The sequence below is a fragment of the Nuphar pumila genome, chromosome 3 (genome assembly GCF_984573655.1).
Source record: "Nuphar pumila chromosome 3, dmNupPumi1.hap1.1, whole genome shotgun sequence".
Lineage (NCBI taxonomy): Eukaryota > Viridiplantae > Streptophyta > Magnoliopsida > Nymphaeales > Nymphaeaceae > Nuphar > Nuphar pumila.
In genome coordinates, this window is record NC_143251.1 from 137,975,343 (window position 1) to 137,997,182 (window position 21,840).

General features: G+C 39.6%; 1 protein-coding gene across 2 annotated transcripts in view; it reads left to right on the forward strand.

Annotated features, from left to right (window-relative positions):
* The window catches only part of LOC149844023 (RING-finger, DEAD-like helicase, PHD and SNF2 domain-containing protein), a 155,414-nt gene that overhangs the window by 130,804 nt on the left and 2,770 nt on the right, over nt 1-21,840 (forward strand). For both annotated transcript variants that reach the window (XR_016430949.1, XM_090000260.1), the window contains exons 16-17: nt 15,227-15,399; nt 21,518-21,669. Coding sequence is in view for 1 of the 2 variants with exons in the window: in XM_090000260.1 (XP_089856386.1) it covers nt 15,227-15,399; nt 21,518-21,669 (325 nt within the window). In the remaining variant the exon portion in view is untranslated. The remainder of the gene's footprint in view (nt 1-15,226; nt 15,400-21,517; nt 21,670-21,840) is intronic.

Below are 21,840 nucleotides of genomic sequence, written 5' to 3' on the forward strand. Positions count from 1 at the left end.
CATATAGAAATGCATTTTTCACATCTAATTGGTACAAGCTCCAACCATGCTGATCAACTACTGAGAGAACAAGACGAATGGTACCCATCCGTGCAACAGGAGAAAAGGTTTCAAAGAAATCAATACCATATGTCTGAGTATACCCTTTTGCTACTAATCTGGCATTGTACCTTTCAATAGAACCATCAGATTTGTACTTTATTGTATATACCCATTTACATCCAACAATGTCAGCATCTGCTGGGGAATCAACTAGATCCCATGTATGCTGAGATATTAAAGCATCCATTTCTTCTTGCATAGCCAGCTTCCAACGATTATCAAGCTCTGCCTGCTGATAGTTCAGAGGAATAGTTTCAGTAGATAAGGCTGAAATAAAAGACTTCATCTGATTTCCAATTCTGGCATCGGAGACAAAATGAGATATGGGATATAAGGTACATTGTCGTGTCCCCTTTCGTAGAGCAATAGGCTTGTTATCATCATCATGAAGATCACTATTGTCAGTAGAACTTACCTTAGGGGAAGAAGAAGATGAAGGCACTTGCGGAGGTGGAGCTCTACGCACATATACCAATGGAGGATTATGAAATCTGGAAGAGGATGAAGTTTGGTTCGGTAATGAGGGCACAAATTCCAAAGGAAAAGGAGGTATAGGTAATGGACAAGACTCAGCTGGATCAACCTGCAGCGGGGAACCGGTACTAGAGTAATATGGAGTGGATTCCAAGAAAGATACATCCGCACTGACATACTCTCGGCGAGAAGTAGGATCATAACATCGATATCCCTTTTGATTTTTGGGATAACCTATAAATATGCATTTTGTAGCCTGAGCAGCTAATTTATCACGGTCAGGGCCAAGTTTGTGGACAAAACAAACACATCCAAATATTTTTGGTGAGAAAGAAAAGAGTGGGGCATTAGGTTTTAGGATGTGTAATGGAATTTGATCACCCACAGAAGACGAAGACATGCGGTTGATCAAATAGCAAGCAGTGGTAATCGCATCACCCCAGTATAGCGCAAGAACATTAGATTGAATCATAATGGTCCGGGCAACATCAAGCAGGTGTCGATGTTTTCGCTTAGCCACCCCATTTTGTTGAGATGAATAGGCACATGATGTTTGGGGTTGAATGCCATGATCTTGGTAAAATTGTAATAGAGCTTTTGATTTAAACTCAAGAGCATTATCAGTGCGAACAATCATAACAATAGATTCAAACTGAGTTTTTATTTCAAGAATTAAGGATTTGATAATACTTGGAACTTCAGATCGTTCTTTTATTAAAAACACCCATGACAACTCAGAGAAATCATCAACAATAACAAGATAGTAACGACACTGAGTCCTGGTAGGAATCCTACTAGGACCCCATACATCTGCATGAAGAAGTTCAAAAACTTTATTACTAGACTGACTCTGACTCGAGGGGAACTAACTTCGATGATGCTTGCCCAACTGACATGCTTCACACTGAAATGATGTAGTGGAAGGAATTTGAGGAAAGACCGAACGAAGCTTTGACAATGAAGGATGACCAAGGCGACGGTGCCACTGAACAGGACTGAATGAGTGGTCCACTGCAGCATGAACATTACCCACTGGATGATGTAGGTAGTAGACTCCATTTTCTTCATAGCCTCCACCAATCTTCTTCCCCATCAGCAAATCCTGAAAATGACAACCCATCGGATCAAATATTACTCTACAGTTTTGTTCTTTTATAAGGCAACTAACAAAGAGTAAACTTTGAGAAAATTTTGGAGCATGAAGAACATTTTGCAATTGTAATGAGGAGGATATAGAAATATTTCCCTGACCAACAACCGGGGAGGAGCTCCCATCGGCTAATGAGACTCCAAGCTGATCATTAATATCCTTTAGATCTGAAAAAACAAGTGAATTTCCACATAAATGTCTGGATGCACCAGAGTCAATAATCCACTTACTGTCAGTCGGATGAAGATGATTTCTGGTTGAATAGGCAACACCAACTATAGGAGGGGTGAAACTCAAAGGACGAAGAGCTATCAACTCATCATATTCAGCACGACTGAGGATGATACTACTGTCAGTTGCAGAGATATTTTCTTGTGCCTTTGTTGCCTCGAGAGTAGTAACATTTGCTTTAGGAGCATATGACTTTGATGAAGAAGAGGTTGGCCGACCATGCTTATCCCAGCAACGATCTTCTAAATGTCCAGATTTTCCACAAAATGTACATTGAAGTTTTCCTCTGCCTCCCATACCTCGTCCACGACCTCGTCCTCTGATGTTCTGAAGATTTCCACGCCCATAACCAGATGAGACAACTAGAGCAGATGACTGAGTCATAGGCTGAGATTGCGGAAGAGAGATCGCAAGTCTACTGAGACGATTATATGCCTCAGCAAGAGTAGGTACATCTGAACCAGTCAACATTTGGACTTTTGCAACAGAGAATTCTGAAGATAAACCTGTAAGAAACCGAGCAACCATAGTTTGTTCTTGATGATCCTTTTGTTTCGAACAACAGAGGGGTCTATGAGCATTAAGTCTTTCAAAGGCAGCTTTGACGGAGGCATAATACTGGGCCAAGGTTTGATTTCCCTGCTGTAAATTATATATTTCCTGTTCAACTTGCAGGATACGACTCACATTAGTCTCTTGTGAGTACGTATCTCGAAGATTGTCCCACATCTGTTTGGCTGTATTATAGTAAATTAAACCATCTGCAATATGGGGTTCGACACTATTCATAATCCATGACATAACTATGTCATTATCTTCATCTCAGGTAACATATTTTCCCACTTTTTCAGTGGGTTCGTCTTCCAACAAGATATGTTTTCTACAATGTCCAGATACCGACATCATAAATGTTCTGGACCACCTGGCATAGTTAGTTTCATTCAACCTTACAGACGAGCCGTACGAAAAGGGATTGACAAATGCCTTATACTCTCCAATATTTTCCAATTTGGAATCACATTTCGAAGTTTCAGCCATACTTCTGTTTCAGCAAAAAAAAAACTGGACAGACTCCAATCAACACAGGGAAAAGCGTGTGTTACACTCACACACCAACCGATATGACAATCAGCAGTTGTTCACACACAAAAAAACCACGACAGTAAGGAATAGCAACCCACAACAAGAGTACTTTCCCAGCACAGCAGGGAATCTAGCCTGCAATTTCCACGATAGTAGTGAACAACAACCCACAAACATGAAAAGTAGTTTTAATTTTTTTTCAGCACATAAGTGAATCACGACCAACATAACTCTGCATATGCAGAACCTGTTTTTTTTCTCAGCACATCAGCGAATATGCAGAACCTGTTTTTTTTTTCAGCACATCAGCGAATCACGACCAACATACCTCTGCATACGCAGACCCTGAATCATAACAGAGGCTGCTCCCACATCAGTTCGACAGTCAGTCATTTTTCAATCACGAGCAACCCCACTACGAGTTTGATTGTTGTTTTCTCCCAAAAACCAGGAAGTCACGACATGAAATCACGAAACAGGAAAAAAATCATGGCCCAAACATCAGGGTATCACGACTGAAATAAAACTCGACACCAGGGAGTCACGGCAAAGCAAACATTCGACACCAGGGAATGAAATAAGACTCGGCAACAGAGAATCACGGCAGGAACTCTCAGCAAGAAAAAAAACTCGGCAACAGGGAGTCACGACAAAGCATAAGAAAAACCTCGGCAACAGGGAGTCACGGCAGAGCAAAAAACATCCACAACCAGCAGCACGCCCAGATCTGTCATCAGATCTTAAAAAAAATTAATCGCTGACCTGATTGGAAAAATATTTTCGTTGGATCGTAGTTTGCTCACGATCGATCACGCTCCCACGATCTACTGTGCTTTGATCACAATCGATCACGCTCCCACGATCGACTGTGCTTTGATACCATGTGGAAAGATGCACCGAACCCTAGGTAGAGAGAGAGAGAGAGAGGGAGAGAGAGAGAGAGACGGCTGCACAGAAAGAGAAAACTCGTTAACTTGTTATTAGGGCCTCTCTCTATGTTAAATAGAGAGAGGCTTAGAAGAATAATTACAACTAAGCCCATTATGAAAACAAAATTTCAAAAAGCATCTAATATAAAAAGACTTCACTTAAAACCACCTATTCTCAATAGTAATAAATCATTCATTGAGAAACTTGTGTCAAGTGGGCTTGTTCCACAGTCTAGTTTAAGTGTTGAGTCTGAGACCTCTTTTTGTTCCAACTGTCAATTATGCAAGAGTCATGTCCTTCCTTTTAGTTCAATAAATCAGAGAGCTTTTGTTCCATTTAAAATTGTCTATTTTGATGTTTGGGGACCTGCTCCACAAACTTCTTTGTCTGGTAGTCGTTATTATGTTGTCTTCATTGATAGTTATTCCAGATACACTTGGATTTATTTTATGAAACATAAATCTGAGGTGTTCAAGCTCTTTCATTCATTTCACGCTCTAGTCTCTAATCAATTCTCGTCCAAAATTCAACATTTCCAATGTGATGGAGGGGGTGAGTATTTATCAAAGGAATTTACTGAATTTCTTCAAGATAATGGAATAAGTCGTCGTATATCTTGCCCGCATACACCACAACAAAATAGTGTGGCAGAAAGAAAATATCGACACATTGTGGAAAGTGCCTTGAGCATGTTGCATGACACTCAAATTCCCATGAGTTTATGGACGGAAGCCTTTCATTCAGCTGTGTATATCATAAATCGTTTGCCCATGAGATTACTAGAGAATCAATCTCTCTATTTTGCACTCTTCGAAGTTCAGCCTGATTATAATGAATTAAGAGTGTTTGGTTGCATATGTTATGTTCATATTGATAGCTCTCAACGTGATAAGTTTCAGGACAAGGCATGCATGTGCAAGTTTGTTGGATATGCTGATCAATACAAAGGGTATCGATGCTATGACCCCACCACTCATCGCATTAGAGTCTCACGAAAATGTTGTGTTTGATGAAAACAGTATTGAGAACTTGGGAAATATAGATGGACACAACAAGGATGTCGAGTGGTATCAGCCATGGCTTGCCGCTGAGTTACTTAACCAACTTGATACAACAGGGACACATGATGTCACCCTATGCCATACCCCACCAGTTGAACAGAGTGAGACCAATGTAGAGCCTCAGCCAGAAGGGCTGAGAAATATGCAGGTTCCTATCGTGCCTACTTCAAATGCCGCAAAATTCCAAGGAGTCGTCTATGAACGACGTCACAAGAATAGTGATCAACACATCGATGTGCAGCCCAGGAGAACGGGAAGAATCCGACATCCTATTGAGCGATGAGTCAGTTATAACTTCTCCACGGATCTACAGTTATTCGTTTCACAGATTGAAAAGCAGGATGAACCCATCAGCTTCTCGCAGGCATACATGTCGACTAAGTGGGTTGAAGCTATGAACGAGGAGATGAAAGCGTTGCATGAATGTGGAACTTGGCAAATTGTTCCTAAGCCTTCAGACAAAAATGTTGTCGGTTCTAAATGGGTCTATAAGATTAAGTATAAACCTGATGGATCCATTGAACGTTACAAAGCGAGACTTGTAGCCAAAGGCTTCACTCAAGAATATGGACAAGACTATGATGAGACTTTTAATCCTGTTATTAAAATGGGAACCATTCGACTAATTTTATCTCTGTCGGTCCAACATGGATGGACTCTCAGTCAGCTTGATGTCAAAAATACATTTTTGCATGGTAGTCTGAAAGAAGAAGTGTATATGGAGCAACCACCCGGTTATGCAGAACACAATCCCAACACTCATGTCTGTAAATTACGAAGAACTATCTATGGGATAAAACAGGCCTCCCGTTCTTGGTTTGATAGCTTCTCTGTCGAAGTTCAATGACATGGGTTCACTCGGTCTCACTTCGACCACTCTCTATTTATTTTTCAGGATCGTTAGGTCGGTACTTTGCTCCTCATCTATGTGGATGATATTATCATCACGGGGAACTCTGATGAACATATAGAAGGTACAAAAGCTCTACTAAGTCGAAAGTTCAAAATGAAAGATTTGGGGGTTCTGTGTTATTTCTTGGGGGTTGAAGTAGATCGGCGGGATAATTCTCTTTCACTAACTCAAGATAAATATACCTTGGATTAATTAGATAAGGAAAATATGAAGGATTGCAAGCCCCTATCTACTCCCAGTGTGTTGAATCATAAGCTCAATGCTCAGGACAGAGAAGTATATGGAGAACCTCAACAATATCGCAGCCTTGTGGGTATGATTCAATATCTAACTTTCATAAGATCGGACATTGTATATGTAGTGAACCAAGTCTCACAGTTCATGCATGACCCACACACAGAGCATATGAACGTTGTCAAGAGAATCCTTCGATACTTAAAGGGTACTCTTGGTGATGGGCTTAATCTATCATCAAGTTAAGACCAAAGGGGAGCAACATCAACTAGTTGTATATGCAGATGCTGATTGGGCTACTAGTTGTATATGCAGATGCTGATTGGGCTGGAGATCCGGATGACAGAAGGTCAGTTTCTGGGTATTGTGTTTTTATTGATGGGAACTTAATAGCATGGAGCATCAAGAAGCAACGTGCAGTTGCACGATCTAGTACTGAGGAGGCAAAGTATCGGTCTATGGCAGCAACAACAACAGAGGTTACATGGCTGAGACATCTTTTGATGGAAATAGGAGAACCTATTCTACCCACTACTCTCCTATGTGATAATCAGAGTGCTATACAGATCACTTTCAATCCCATTCATCATAGCCGTACAAAACATATAGAGATTGATCAACATTTCATTCGACAAAAGGTAGAAGAAAAAGAAGTTGAACCAGCCTACGTTCGAACATCAGATCAAGTAGCAGATTTGTTGACTAAAGGCCTTACCATCATACGATTTTGGTTCTTAAAAAGTAAGTTGTCCATGGTCCGCGACCATGCACAACTTGAGAGAGGGTATTGAAACTGTTTGTGTTTTCGGGTTACGGGTTTGGATCTAGACCCGAATACCAGAATCTGTATAACATCTTATATTTGTATTCGGGTCTGGAACTGATGAAAGGTTATGTAATATCCAGACCCGATTCAGTCTGTAACACATATGTATATAAATGGAAAATAGAGCACGATCTCTCTGAGTGAGATCAGACCATTTGTTGCAGCCGTCCCCTTCTTTCTCACCATCTTTCTCTTCTTCTGCATCAGCATATACTCCAAGAGGCAAATCTTACGGAGTTTCCATCTCCCAATCCTTGAAGTTATGTTGCGACAACAAAAGTGTAATCTACGTAGCAAGAAATCACACCTTTCATGAAAGAACCAAACACATTGAGATTATGTTCGTGATGAATATTTAAAAGGAATTATTGAGTTGCCGTATGTCACATCAGAGTACCAACTTGCTTATTTCTTCACCAAAGCCCTTTCTACCGCTCATTTTTTTTCTACTTAACAAACTTTCGGTGATCTCACCATAAGTTTGAGGAGGGTTGTTAAAATGTGTGCATATATATATATATATATATATATATATATATATATATATATATATATATATATATATATATATAGTTGTAAACTGGTATAACCCTTAGGGGTATTTTTGTCTTTTTATCATATGTAATTAGCGCAGTCCACTTCTATTTTTTTACTTTTCTTTTTTATTTTTTTATTTTCATTTTCTTTTCTTCATTTGACCAAGGGCTGAGTTGTCCTTTCATAGGACTGTTGTGATCCTCCTCAACGGTCACAAATGTGACTGTTGGGGAGCTCCCCTTTGGTTCTCTCTTGTGTATAAATACTCTATTTTATGGCTTGTAGAGCATTTCTCCAATAAAGAAGATAGTATTTTTATGCTCTTTTGCTTAAGCACTTTGTGGTTCTATGTATCTTGCCCATTAGTGGCTTTATTATTGTGTGTTTAGGGATCTCTTTTGTGATCTCCCATTTCATTACACATATTTGACCTGATTAGGTACTTAGTTGTCATAGGCGCTAGGTGAAGCCTAGGCGGTGAGCCCCTAAAAAGGACTAGGCGCCCTAGGCCTAGGCGGTACCCCAAATATTTTTTTTAAACCATAATAAGAAATATGTATACGACACAAAATCAATCAAGAATAAGTAATAGACAAATAATATGCCGTTGAACACTATAAAACAATTATATTACATAACCTTAACTTGCTCACACAAATTAAGAATAAATTAACAATTTGAATAAACAAACCATACAATTAACAATGTGAATGAACAATACACAAAAAATAAAATCATGTATACAAAAAATGTAATAACAATAAACATAATACAAGCAACAGACAAATAATGCCTTCTTCTTCTTCTCAACAATAGACATAATCTATGTAACAGGGATTCGGCTAGCAGGGTGCTGCACCCACGTCGACTCGACTCGACGCGGGTGCGGGTGCGGTCAACCTGACCCTGGGTGCGTTGACCGCACCCGGGGTCATTTCGATCCATTTTTTTGGATTTTTTTTTTAAATTTTCCCTATGAAATGGGCTGCGGAATTTTAAAAAAACCCGCGCCAAAGGGAACCCCCGGACCCTCCTTATATATATTTTACATTTTTGCCCCTGCCACACCTCCGCACCCGCACCCATGTGACATAGTCATATAATACAAGCAATAGATAAATAATATCTTCTTCTTCTCGACAATAGACATAATACAACCAATAGACGAATAACATGTCTTCTCCTTATTCTCAAATAAGAAAATAAATGATGTCTTAAAAAAAAAGCCTAGGCAGTCCCAGACTTGGCGGCGCGTAGTCCGCAATATAACATCCCACTACCCAAACCAGGTCGGCTGTGCCTAGGCGCCAGCTTTGACAACTAAGATTAGGTATAATAGTTTCAAATGATGTTCCTCTTCTTCCTTTGTTTTATATAGTGAAATAAGAATAAACTTTTGCTAAGAGATACTGGTCACAACAATTAAGAAGAAACTGAAGCCCTTCTGTCTTATTGTTTATATGTTGATTATGTTTTTTTGTTAATTAGTTCAACATTAAAATGAAATATAATGCCTCCATTTTATCATTCTTCTCTCTCTCTCTCTCTCTCTCTCTCTCTATATATATATATATATATATATATATATATAGAGAGAGAGAGAGAGAGAGAGAGAGAGAGCACAAAAAACTATACATGGATTATCTATCTATCTATATATATATATATATGTAATGGTGGATGCCCAAACAGTGGACGCCACCATCAGACTAGTGTGTGTTGTTGATCGTGCGCGTGCTGAAAAGGGTCTTTAGTGGATGCGTAGCGCGGGACCGCTCGTTCGATGTGAGAAGGACGTCCACCATTACACCCTTCCCTATATATATATATATATCCATATTTGCTACAATCATTTGTCAGTACAAATGTCTTTTTTTTCTAATTTTTTGGTTCTTTTCCATATGACTAACCTTACTGATGTGATCTACATGTTTTTCTTAGTGGGAATCGGCTGTTAGATTGTCCGGTTACGACACATAGGTAGGTTTTCATACGGATTCATAAATCAATGGCCTATAATGTGCGATACTTTTTTGGGTCATGAAATCATATTTTTTCATTGAGAAAACAAAATTTTAAAGTCTATCCCCACTATTTTGGACATGCTGATCCATCTATGAGGTCCAATTAGATCAAAACGACTTGCACCATGGATTCTTAAGGTGTTTGTAGTTTGTACCTATACATGTTTGTCATAATACTATATATATATATATATATATATATATAGAGAGAGAGAGAGAGAGAGGGGGGGGGAGCTTCCAGACCATTTATCTCCCCGACCCCTTTAAAAAGCGTACTTACATGCATTTTTTTGCTTAATCCAAACTTGTAGATGTGTTTATCATTACTTATTCACTAAAAACTATGCTTTGGTTCAAATCAATTTTGCGAGAATTCTTGACTTTTAGTTAATCAAGTTTTTGATGTAATATGAGTTAGATTTTTTTTTCTGAGCTAAAGACACATCTAAACATGAAAAATGTTTAAACTAATACATGTTTTCTACTAAATAAAACATTAGAGATCATATCTATGGGCTTAGATTAAGCAAAAAACACATGCAAATATGTTTTTTAAAAGAGTCTGTGATTGTCCCGGACCGAGCCTTCGGAATAGGGCATGCGCAGTGCGGAGCTCTACTGAGTGGAAAATGGATCGAGTGTAGGAATGCGCGGTATGGCTTGATCAGTGACGTGCGGTGGTATCATGGCACACGATAGGCAGCAATATCGTCGTTAGTGCATCACTATATGGCGACACAGACGTGGAGCGTTGTTTGGTTAAGCTGTGCCAGCGAATCAGAGGATGTTGTCTTTGGAGATTTGGTTGAGGACCTCTCAGCTTGCAGGAAATGTCCCACATGTAACTGTTGGACGTACGGGGGTGCGTGTGGGTTAGGGCTAATTCCTTCGGGAATCACCTTAGGTGATTCCAACCGAGTATGGTGACTCGGGGCTAGGCGAGTGAATGTCTAGGCGCCTGCGAATGAGTCTGGGTGGTGCTCTTCGTTATGGTGTTCAATCATCAACTAGTCTTCGGACTGGGGTCACAAGGTTTTGTTCCTTCAGTGGCGAGGTTTTGCTGTGGCGTGCACATGGAGTCATAATACACTCCATGACATGCAAGGCTAAGACAAGTTTGTGCCCTTTTCGGAAGTGATAGTTGGTATGGGACGACTATGCACTAAGAGGCATGGACTATATAGAATATACATTTGAAAATGCACTTGATCAACTTCCGTTAGGCAGCTGTACACGAGGTGGTGCGCAGGGCCAATGAAAATGATTCAGCACATGAAAAGGTGTTGGTGTGTGGCCTTTGGCCGTTAGGCTAGCCAAATTGGGCAGTTTGACGCATTGTGGGTTGCGAAGCATTCTATGCCTGTGACAACTTAGTTGCGAGTGAGCGACTGAAAGGCTTGCGACGGTAAGGAAAGACCGTCGCGCCGCACTGGTCTATTGAGAAAATTAGGCACGTGACAGTGATGGTCTATGAGATAAATGGTGACACACACACACACACACACACACACACACACATATATATATATATATATATATATATATATATATATATATATATATATATATATATATATATATATATATATATATAATGCGCTAGTGCTGCCCCCTTTTCTCGTTCTGCCCCGTTAGGCCCCTTAAAAAATCATAGTTTTTTGTGTTTTTTCTCACATCTAACTCCATAGATGTGGTCTATAGGTTTTGTTTAGTGGGAACCGACTTTTGGATCAGATCCGGTGATCCAAAATCAATGGCTATGAATGCATCAAATTTTTTTTGTTCATGAAAATACATTTTTCGTCGAAAAAACATAATCCAAGAGTTAATTCCCACTAAATCAAGCATGCTAAACACATCTAAGGGTTCAGATCTATCATAAAACACTTCAAACTTATGGGGCCTAATGGGGCAGAATGAGAAAAGGGGGCCTAATATGTTCAGTTCTCATATATATATACAAGTCACACGGATTCGGCAAAGCAGGTGCCGCACCCGCGTCAACGCAATGCGGGTGCGCGTGCGGCACCCGGTGCTGTCAACAAGACCCTGGGTGCGTTGACCGCACCCAGGGTTATTTTCGTCCAAATTTCAGACGTAAAAAAAAATTTATTTTTGCCCGATAAAAGGTTTGCGAAATGGGATTAGGGCAAATTTTTGCCCTAATCCTCTTTCGCAGCTCTCCTCTCCCACGCACCCACAAGTACCGCAGGGTTGTTGCTCTCTCGCTCGCCTCCTCTCCTCCCGACGTCTCTCAGGGGAGCCCGACGCCATGGTCGCCACCTCCTCCTCTCCTCTGAGTCTCAGGTAACCTCTCCCTCGCCCCCTTCCTTCTTCTATCTTTTCCCAACTCTTCCCCACCTTGCTCTCTATCGCTCTCTTGTTGGGTCAGCAGGTGAGGGTCCGAGCCCCCCTGCTCCTCTGATTTCAGGGGAGGGGCCGACCCCCCTCCCTTCTCCTCATGGCATGCGGTGCGGTGCTGTTGCGACACCTCATCTGCGTCATATGGTTCGTGCGGCTGCTGTAGTTGTGGGTGCGGTTGCGTGCACCAGATGCGCGCAGCTGCGGTGCAGTGCAATAGTTGCTGGTGCGGCTGTTGCACATGTTGTGCACTGAGACAACGATTGAGTGGTCAATTTTTTTATGGTTGCCCAGGTGTTTTTCGGGTTCCTCCTGTCAACGGGGGGTCAACGCCCAAAACACCCATACAGGGGACCAAAATTTTTTATCCTCGTGGCACGCGGTGCGCTACTGCTGCGGCACCTCATGTGCGTCACATGGTTCGCATGACTACAGTACTTGTGGGTGCGGTTGCATGCACCTGATGCTGTGCAACAGTTGCTGGTGCGGCCGTTGCACATGTTGCGCACTGCGACAACGATTGGGTGATGAAAATTTTTTATGGTTGCCCAGGTGTTTTTCGGGTTCCTCCTGTCGGGGGGGGGGGTGTCAGCGCCCAAAACACCTATACAGGGGACCAAAATTTTGTATCCTCATGGCACGTGGTGCGGTGCTGCTGCGGCACCACATGTGTGTCACATGGTTCACATGGATGCTGTACTTGTGGGTGCGATTGCGTGCACCTGATGCGTGCAGCTGCGGCGCAGTGTAGCAGTTGCTGGTGCGGCCGTTGCACATGTTGCGCACTGCGACATCGATTGGGTGGTCAAATTTTTTTATGGTTGCCTAGGTGTTTTTTGGGTTCCTCCTGTCAGCGGGGGGTCAGCGCCCAAAACACCTATATAGGGGACGGAACTTCGGAATGTTGAGGCGCGTGATGTGCATGGGTGAGGCACCCTGTGCATGCATTGCCTACTGTATGGGTTGCATCGAATCTTCTCTTGCGTTCATCGTCATTTATGTAATTATTCATGGTCCTGTTGCGGCACCTTTTTTGGTACATAATTTAGTTATTTTCTGCTTTACTTATTTGATTGATATTTAGGTTGATTTATGTAATTGCTTTACTTATTTGATTGATATTTAGGTTGATATATTTCATGCATGCTGAATGATATTATGACAATGTTAACTATTAAAACTTCAAATATATATATATATAATTTTTTACATTTTTGCCCTGCCGCACCCCTGCACCCGCACCCATGTGACATAATATATATATATATATATATATATATATATATATATATATATATATATATATATATAGGGTCACTAGAATATGTTAACTGGAAATATGTAAACCGGGGTGTGAACTAGGCATTTCTGACACCTTTTTTTGCAAATCCAACCCTGCAGATGCATTCAACATGGTCCATTTGCTAGGACTCGACTGTTAGATCATATATTTTCGATAAAAAAATGTGATTTTTGGATGCTTGAATATTTATGAAAATTCTAAGCCGTTGATCTTCAAGCCTTAAAAGATCCTTCTTATTTATCGTAATTGGATCCAAGAGTTTCTATAAAAGCAAGCATCTATATCACATCCGTATGATGAAATTTAAGAAAATTTTAAAAAAATCCATCAAAATCTCAGTTCATACTCCAGTTCACATATTTCCAGTTAACATATTCTAGTGGCCCTATATATATATATATATATATATATATATATATAGAGAGAGAGAGAGAGAGAGAGAGAGAGAGAGAGAGAGAGAGAGAGCTATACATGAACATCTATGATGTTTTTTGCTGTTTCATCAGATTCAATCTGATGGCTCAGATTTAATTTTTAAAATTCAAATCTCCAAAGATGGTAACTTAATTGTGTTCTCATTTAGGCTCTGTTTGGAAACTACCTGTTGGTGGCAGCTAGGGATGCAGCTATGGAATCTCCATAATTTGTGGTTTTGAGTCTTTTGACAAGTCCACATGGTTGTTTGGGATAAGTGGAACAGTTCAGCTGAGGAATTACCACTTCCACTCCTGTGGCTGTTTGGAATGCAGTTGGGAAGCTGAAATTAAAACTAAAAACATTCTTGGGAAGGTCGCCAGATCTGTCAGAATGTTCACCGGAGTGGGAACTGGTGTAGAATTTGGTAACTACCACCTCATCCAGGTGGGAAGTAAAATGAGGAACTGGAGTAGGCAAATACCACTCTAGTTCCTTCATTTCCCATAACAGCATCCATCTCAAACTGTTTTAGGAGCTGGGTATTCCCCAGCTCCACTCTGTCTGCCTCCGACGGGCAGTTTCCAAATAGGGCTTTATAGGTTGGCAAACATGCATGGTAATCCACTCATAACCATCATTTATCGATTACCATTTATGCTTAAACCTAAAATTGGCACCATCTGACCAAATTTAATTAGAGTATCCTGACCAAATTATGGTTCCATCTCTCTCTCTCTCTCTCTCGTGCGTGCGTGCGTGCTCGCTGTACATATACACGTGCACAAAATCTTGAGTTGTATTTGCCTTGCTCTATTCTATATAACAAGGCGAGACTTTTAGGATATGCAAGTCTCTCCATATTGAGAACAGTTATGATTTTTTTCTCTAATAATGTTTGAACTCTTTGGTTTTATGTTTTGTGGTCTTGTTCTTAACTTTTGTCAATTTTTTTTTTTGTTTCTTGTACCAGTAGATGGATATGCACCTCAGTGAGGCTGCTCGCTTAGTTTGGAACGTGAACAAAATGGAAGGCCTGTTCTATATTTTGTTATTCAATCTGCAGTATAGCTTTGTTACTAAGAATACCATAAACTGAGTTGGCCAAATTGAATGAGATTACATGAGCCAAAAATAGAAAATTTCCACTAAGACCCTGAAAATAATAGGAAATACAGAAGAAACTATACATTGTTACAGTGTAACTATTGCATGAACTTTGTTTTGTGTTTCTAATGCTATGTAAGAGTTGGATCCCTTCATAGAAATTGCATTACAACAGAAAATGTAGCTAGGTTCAGGCTTTAATACCCTTTTTGGTGGCATCATTAGATGAGAGGCATGTTTGTCATGTAATATTGTTAAAAATGTCAGTTTGATTGATCAGTTAAGGTTCATTATTTAAGTATGATCATGTTGTTTATGGGTATCAGATAGTTTTCCTTCCAAAATTATGTTGTCATAAAATGCTCTAGGTGATCATGGATCATAGATTGTCATCTCAGTTTAGGTAAGTTAATATTTCTTATTGATTTTGTTTATTCTGGTAGATTGGTCATGGCGAGCTATTTTCTGTTTTGCAGGTTTGATTGCAATGACTGAGCATTCATTCGTTCTTCATGGAAAGTCCCAAAGAAAATGGGTTATGTGTCCCAAGTGCAGAGAACATACGGATTATGAGAATATTGCCTATGTGGATGATGACCAAAGCCGAGCTTATGATGCAGTGCATATTCAAGGGTCTTATGGAACAAAGGTGTTTCTTTGTTTGCCACTAATTTTTTGCAGTAGTTCTTATGCCTATTAAGTTAGAATAGTAAACGTGTGTCAGTCCTTGAGGCTTTTCTTGTGGATAGGACTGGTAAACGAGCTGAACACGTAGCATTCAGGCTGAACTCGTTTATCAAAGGATCTAACTTGGGCTTGGGCTTGGGCTCGGGCTCAAGCTGGTGTTTAGCTGACCCGAGCCTGAACTGGCTCATGTAAAACACTGATTTTTTCTTTTTTTGTAATCAACAGTGAGATTTGACTTCTACCTGCCATGATCTCTAACCAACTATGCAATACTGCTTTTTGACGTATAAGTTGAATGCTACGTGTATATCTTCACGAGCTTATACGAACCAAGCCAAACTGGACACCCTGTGTTGGGGCTTCACTTGTCTATGCTTAACAAACAGCATGTGGTTTGGCTTGTGTTACATATCGACCTAGACCTGACCCGGTCCAGGATCCTGAGCCACCCAAGCGCCTCAGTCGGCCGGCCCTAGAGGACGTCTAGCCGCCTTCAGTTTCCAGTCTTGGATTAGTTAGGATTCTTGTTATTTTATGCTTCTTGGTTTCTTAGGTTTCTTAGATTAGGACTCATATCTTCTTGGTTTCTTGATTTAGTTATGCTTCTTAGTAGGACGCTATAAATAGGTATTGTATTCTTTATTTGGGATTAATGAAGATTATTGAGAGTTTTTCTATTCTTTGTTTTTTATCGTGGTTTACAACTTGAGAAATTTAGAGTCTCTCTCCACACGTCCCAACATAGGTCGCACGATAGGCGGGATTGGGCTTCTCCCTTCTACCCTGCGAAATTCGTCACCCAGGCCAATCAACCCTCATTTTTCTTTACCTATTTGTGTTTTAGACGAGCCCTCTTATTACCCCTCAGGCCCTTTGTAAAATTTGTTATTCTTTAGGGTCGGGTTCTAACAGTGACATCAGAGCAAGGATTTCTTGCAGACCAAGATCAACAAGATTTGTGTTCTTGGTGCTTTATTAGATTCTTTTTTGCACAAGGGCCCACACCCTTCACGTTTTCGATCAGGAGCGGTCTAGCTTTGTTCTTACAATTCTTGTTGATTTCTCGGTACCGATCTTGAATTCGCATGATGAAGTTTGTACAAAGGTTCAGGGCTGTGAAAGTCAGGTTAATGAAAGATTCAATGCGATGTAGGACGAGATCAGGGCCTTGAACAAAAAGCTGGACGAAAGATTCTAGCAGGTACTCCGGATCTTGGATGATATACAAAACTGTGAGGCATAGGGAAGCGCCTCCGGACGTCTCAGAGGATAAAGTGGGAAAGACGCGGATGGGGGATCACAGGGATCCTTTACCGCACGCCAGCTATAATGCCTTGCCTGACTATACGAGATTTTTTTTTTGAAACACAATGAAAGATTTTTTTAAACCAATTCAAAACCATCCCCAAACTTGGGTGCGTCAAAGAGTTAGAATCAAACCATAACCATTCAAATATCGCACAATGATTTCATTTATTTCATAAATGAAATTTCAGAGTTTATACACAAAAACACAAAAAAAATAGAAGGCCACGGTCTAGTCCAACACATTAGTCCCCGTGTCCCTCGACATCCATTTCCTGTGGAGCTGAAAAGAGAAAAGAAACGGAACGTGAGACACATCTTGTCTTAACACAATTCCACATACCCATATTAGGTCTCAACAAGCAAAGTATTCATAGATACTCGTGCGTTTATGAACATACAATACACTCATACATTTATGCGTACTTAAGCATACAATCCTACCCCAACGTCTGTGTAAATAAGGCATACAACTTACGCATATCTTTATGCGTAAGTACACATACAAGTCAAACATATAATCTAGTGTGCTTGTATTCACGCATACAATTATGCCTACAGGTTATTTGAGTGTACGCTATGTCACATGGGTGCGGGTGCGGGTGCGGGTGCGGCGCAATTTCAAAAATTTTGGACACGGGGACTCGGCTATATATATATATAAGACTCGGTCAAAGTTGTGCCCATTAGGGGACAGGTGATGAGTTGTGAAGGCATTCTGTACACTTTCTTCATACAAGAATAATTCACTTTTGGGCACTTTCTTCATACACTGTAATAATTCACTTTCTTCGTACAGGAAAAAACCACAGAAACTTGAGTTGTGCCCATTCTGTACTTAAAACTTGAAAGTGTACAGGTTTTTTAGTTGTGATGGGTTTTTTCCTTACAGCTGTAGCCCAGAAAATTTTTTAAAAAAAAAAATTCAAAAAAAAAAAATCCAAAAAATGGACCAAAATGACCCTGGGTGCATTGACCACACCCAGGGTCGGGTTGACCGAGTCCGAGCCGCACCCGTGTCCGCACCCGTGTCGGTGCGTGTCGACGCGGGTGCGGCGACCTTGGAGCCGAGTCCGTGTGACATAGAGTGTACGCTTATGCTCGCATACCAATCCATGCAAACAGTTAAGCATTTATCCCATTTAAACATACCATCATGTTCACACATATTCCATGCATACAATTATGTTGTCATGCCATGACTTACCTCATGCATGAGTATTTTTCTTTTCTTTCCATTTACTTTCTTTTGCAATTCATGCAATGCTTGCAAAACATCAAACTTAAATTTCATCCTGTTGCCCCGGGGCACCACGCCCATCCAACTATTGGTACTTAGGTCTCCTTGGGGGTGTTCATTCGCACAATTTGTATTTTTCACATTTTAATCTCCAGGATAACAAAGGCTAGCACCAGAGTTTGAGACACATCGTTCCTCGGACTGAAACATCATAGACGCACTACTATCAGCATACAACTGTAGCTCAAACTCTGCCATGTGTATCCGAGTACAAAGTTATCTTAAACTGCCATGGTAGGGAAATGGTTCACATTTGACCCGACGAGACTATCTTAGTCCACGTCCGACGGGACCACAATTCCCACGGTGTTGGTATAGACGAGGGTTCACATTTGACCCACTTGCTCGACCTTAATAGTACAAGCCAATATCACCCATCTTTCAGAGTGACGTGCATTAGTATAACTTTCTTATCTTTTGGGAACTTTTTCTTAATTCATGTCATTTCACACAGTAAATGTACATGCTAGACAATATCATGTCAACAGTTGCCCTTGGGTCAATACCCATAAATTTTGATGTTATACATATGTCAAAATGCAGATTAAATCATGAATAGAAAAAATTTAACACATCAAGCAATAACTTGAGTTAATACCTATAAATTCACATCATTTATTCATGCACTTCATGCATCACATCATAATTGACACACATGCACATTTGAAATTATGACATAAATTTTAACACACAAACAAACACTTGGGTCAATACCTATCAAATTCATGCTATTTGATCACACACCCCATGTGTAGATCGTACTTGTTATACTTGCAAGATTTAAAGCATAGAATGCGGTTTCAGTATACAAAACCATTATTATGGTCAATACCAAATACGAAACATGTCTTTTGAACATGCATCACATTTATAACCCACCATTTGCCACATTTGCAAATGTTTGAAACCATCGTAAGGGGTCGATACTCTTTACGTAAAAACGTCAAACCATACATATATGTCATCCACCCATATATATATATATATATATATATATACAATGCATTTGATTCATTCACAATTTTAGCCCGTAGGCCTCTTACATTTCAAGTATATGGGCTGCCCCTTCGGGGTATTGATTCACCTCAACCGGGCAGCTTACATCAGACTCAACGAAAGCAAAACAGACTCTAGACACAACTTTACAATGTAAGTCACAAGAAAACAGTTTGATTCAGTTATCTTAGTCTTACATGTGTGTGTTGTAAACTATGTCACATGGGTGCGGGTGCGACACGGGTGCAGCGCAATTTTAAAAATTTTGGACACGGGGACTCGGCTATATATATTTAAAAAAAAATCGTGACTGTACATACAACACAGTCACTGTGACTGTGCACAATGCACAACACAGTCAGCACAATCACTGTGACTGTGCACTGTCACTGTGCACAACAGTCTTTATATATATATATATATATATATATATATATATATATATATATATTTAAAAATATATATAAAAAAATTGCTTTTGTTTTTGTTTTTTCACCCTAAAATAGACTAATATAGACTCAATCAACATTGACCGAGTGCAAAACGAGGACGGCCTCGATTCATTGACCGACTCTGACTCGTCGTTGACCGAGTCTGGGCCGTGCCCTAAGTCGCACCCGTGTCCGCACCTGTGTCGGGGCATGTTGACTCGGGTGCGGCGCCTCCCTAGCCGAGTCCGTGTGACATAGGTTGTAAACTGTAACCCACCTAAGGCTTGAACCGTACTTAAAAAGAGTTTTTGTTGTTTTGTTAAAAATTGTGTAAAGGAATTTAAAAAAAATCCCTAAAATTTCAATTTCAAAAATTGGGTCCTTTATGCAAATTTCCAAAGTTGGATCTATCACTCCCACCTCTGTCTTGGAAAAAACTTGGATATTTTTCAAGTTTTTTATGTCCCTTATTTTGCGATGAACCTTTTTTTTGTTGGTCAAATCACTAAGCATAACTATATTGTAATCTTTTATCTTGTGGATTGTGTTGTATAGGATAAACTTTCAAGAAGGAGAATTGAGATTGGCCATAGGAGAGTGGATTTGTATTACCTAGACTCATTGGATTTGAGTTCTCAAAAGAAGTTTGAAGGTGGTTTAAGAACAACAATTTCAGATGAATTTATGTTGTGGCATCAAAGACCTGGTCATATTGCTAGCATAGTCACAGATGTCGGCGATATTTTCAAAATATTGCGATATTATCGTTGTATTTTCAACAAATGATATTATAGGTAAAATATCGTGATATTTTGAAAAAGTAATTTTTCAGTTTTGGGTTTTAACTTTTAAGGACCTCTTGAGGGCTGACTCCCTCATTTGTGTAGAAGTCATTAGAGAGGTATTTATGCGCCCTAGGACTTGTGAGAGCGATTTGAGGGCCGATCCGTGCGCAAGGGATGGGGCTTTTGTGGTTTGCTAAAGTAAAAGTGCATTTCCACAATTTTTCCAATCAAGTAGATTAAGGTAAAAAAACTTTATTATGAGTAAAATTATAATGCTACCCTCCAAAAAATTAGAGATTTATATTAAGGTAGAAATCAAGCTCCACGCTTCAATAAAGATCGCACCAAATGATCCGGCATGGCAATGGGGCACTCAAGTAATGAGTGAAAATCGAGTGCAACTATTGCCATAATATTTTTGTTTGTTTATGTAATATGAAAGTATGAGTCTTGTGACATGTTCTTAATTGCAAGATATTTAATATTTTGCATTGTTCTTGTGAGATAGTTAATGTTTGATGATGTCTTGTGTAGTTCATAGAGACAAATGCTTCATACGTGATTTTATGGTTGTATTTTGTAAAATTCATCATTGGTTCATGTGATGATTTTTTTTTAGAATTTTTGCTAGTTTTTTCTTATTTTTCATTATTTTTTTTTTTTGGATTTTTGAGATGTTTTATTAAAAATTATGATTTTTTTACGATACTTATCTTATTTTAGGCCTGACCGATATGGGTAACAATAGGATACTTACAACCTTGGTTCATATATTTTCTGAAAATCCCAGGTATAGGTGTGTGGAACCCAAACAAATACAATATGATGTGCGTGGAATTGACCATTTGTTTTATATATGTTATTCAAATTTTGGTACTTATTCCTGCAAATCTGAAAGTACATACATACATTTGGTACATTTTAAATGCGCAAAGTGCATGCATGTGTGTGTGTACATGAATGCTCACTGCTTTTGCACTTGAATATTTTATTCAGGGTGCACCAATCTTCTCATAAGAATTGATTTTAATGGAGATTCTTTCTTGCATTTCCTGCTAGATGCTGCTTCTGATTGCTGTATTGACTAAGTATGGTGGTCAATATTCACAATAAGCTGAATGAATTAAAGAATAAAATCTTCTCATAATGTATGTACACAAATTGTACGTGTATGGACATATGTATTTTTTGTATATGTGGTATGTACGTTTGTATACCTGAGCCTGAGCCTAATGCAACTTGTCTATTTTCCCTCTTTTGAAGATTGGAGCCGTCACAAGAAAAATTATGTGGATATTATCTACTGATCCGCTGGCCAAGATTATAGTCTTTTCAAGTTGGAACGATGTTCTTGATGTGCTGGAACATTCTCTAGATGCAAATAATATTAGCCATGTTCGAATGAAAGGTGGAAGGTGCGCATTTTTTAATGGATCATAAAGCAAATTACATGGTAGCTATAAACTTCAGGAATTAATTACACTAGGTATTTTTGTTATTTTTAACTAATGTTACAAAATCTGATATCTGCATGCACTTGTTTGGTGTGTTGGCTGACATTATACCTATTTGAACCCAGGGGACTC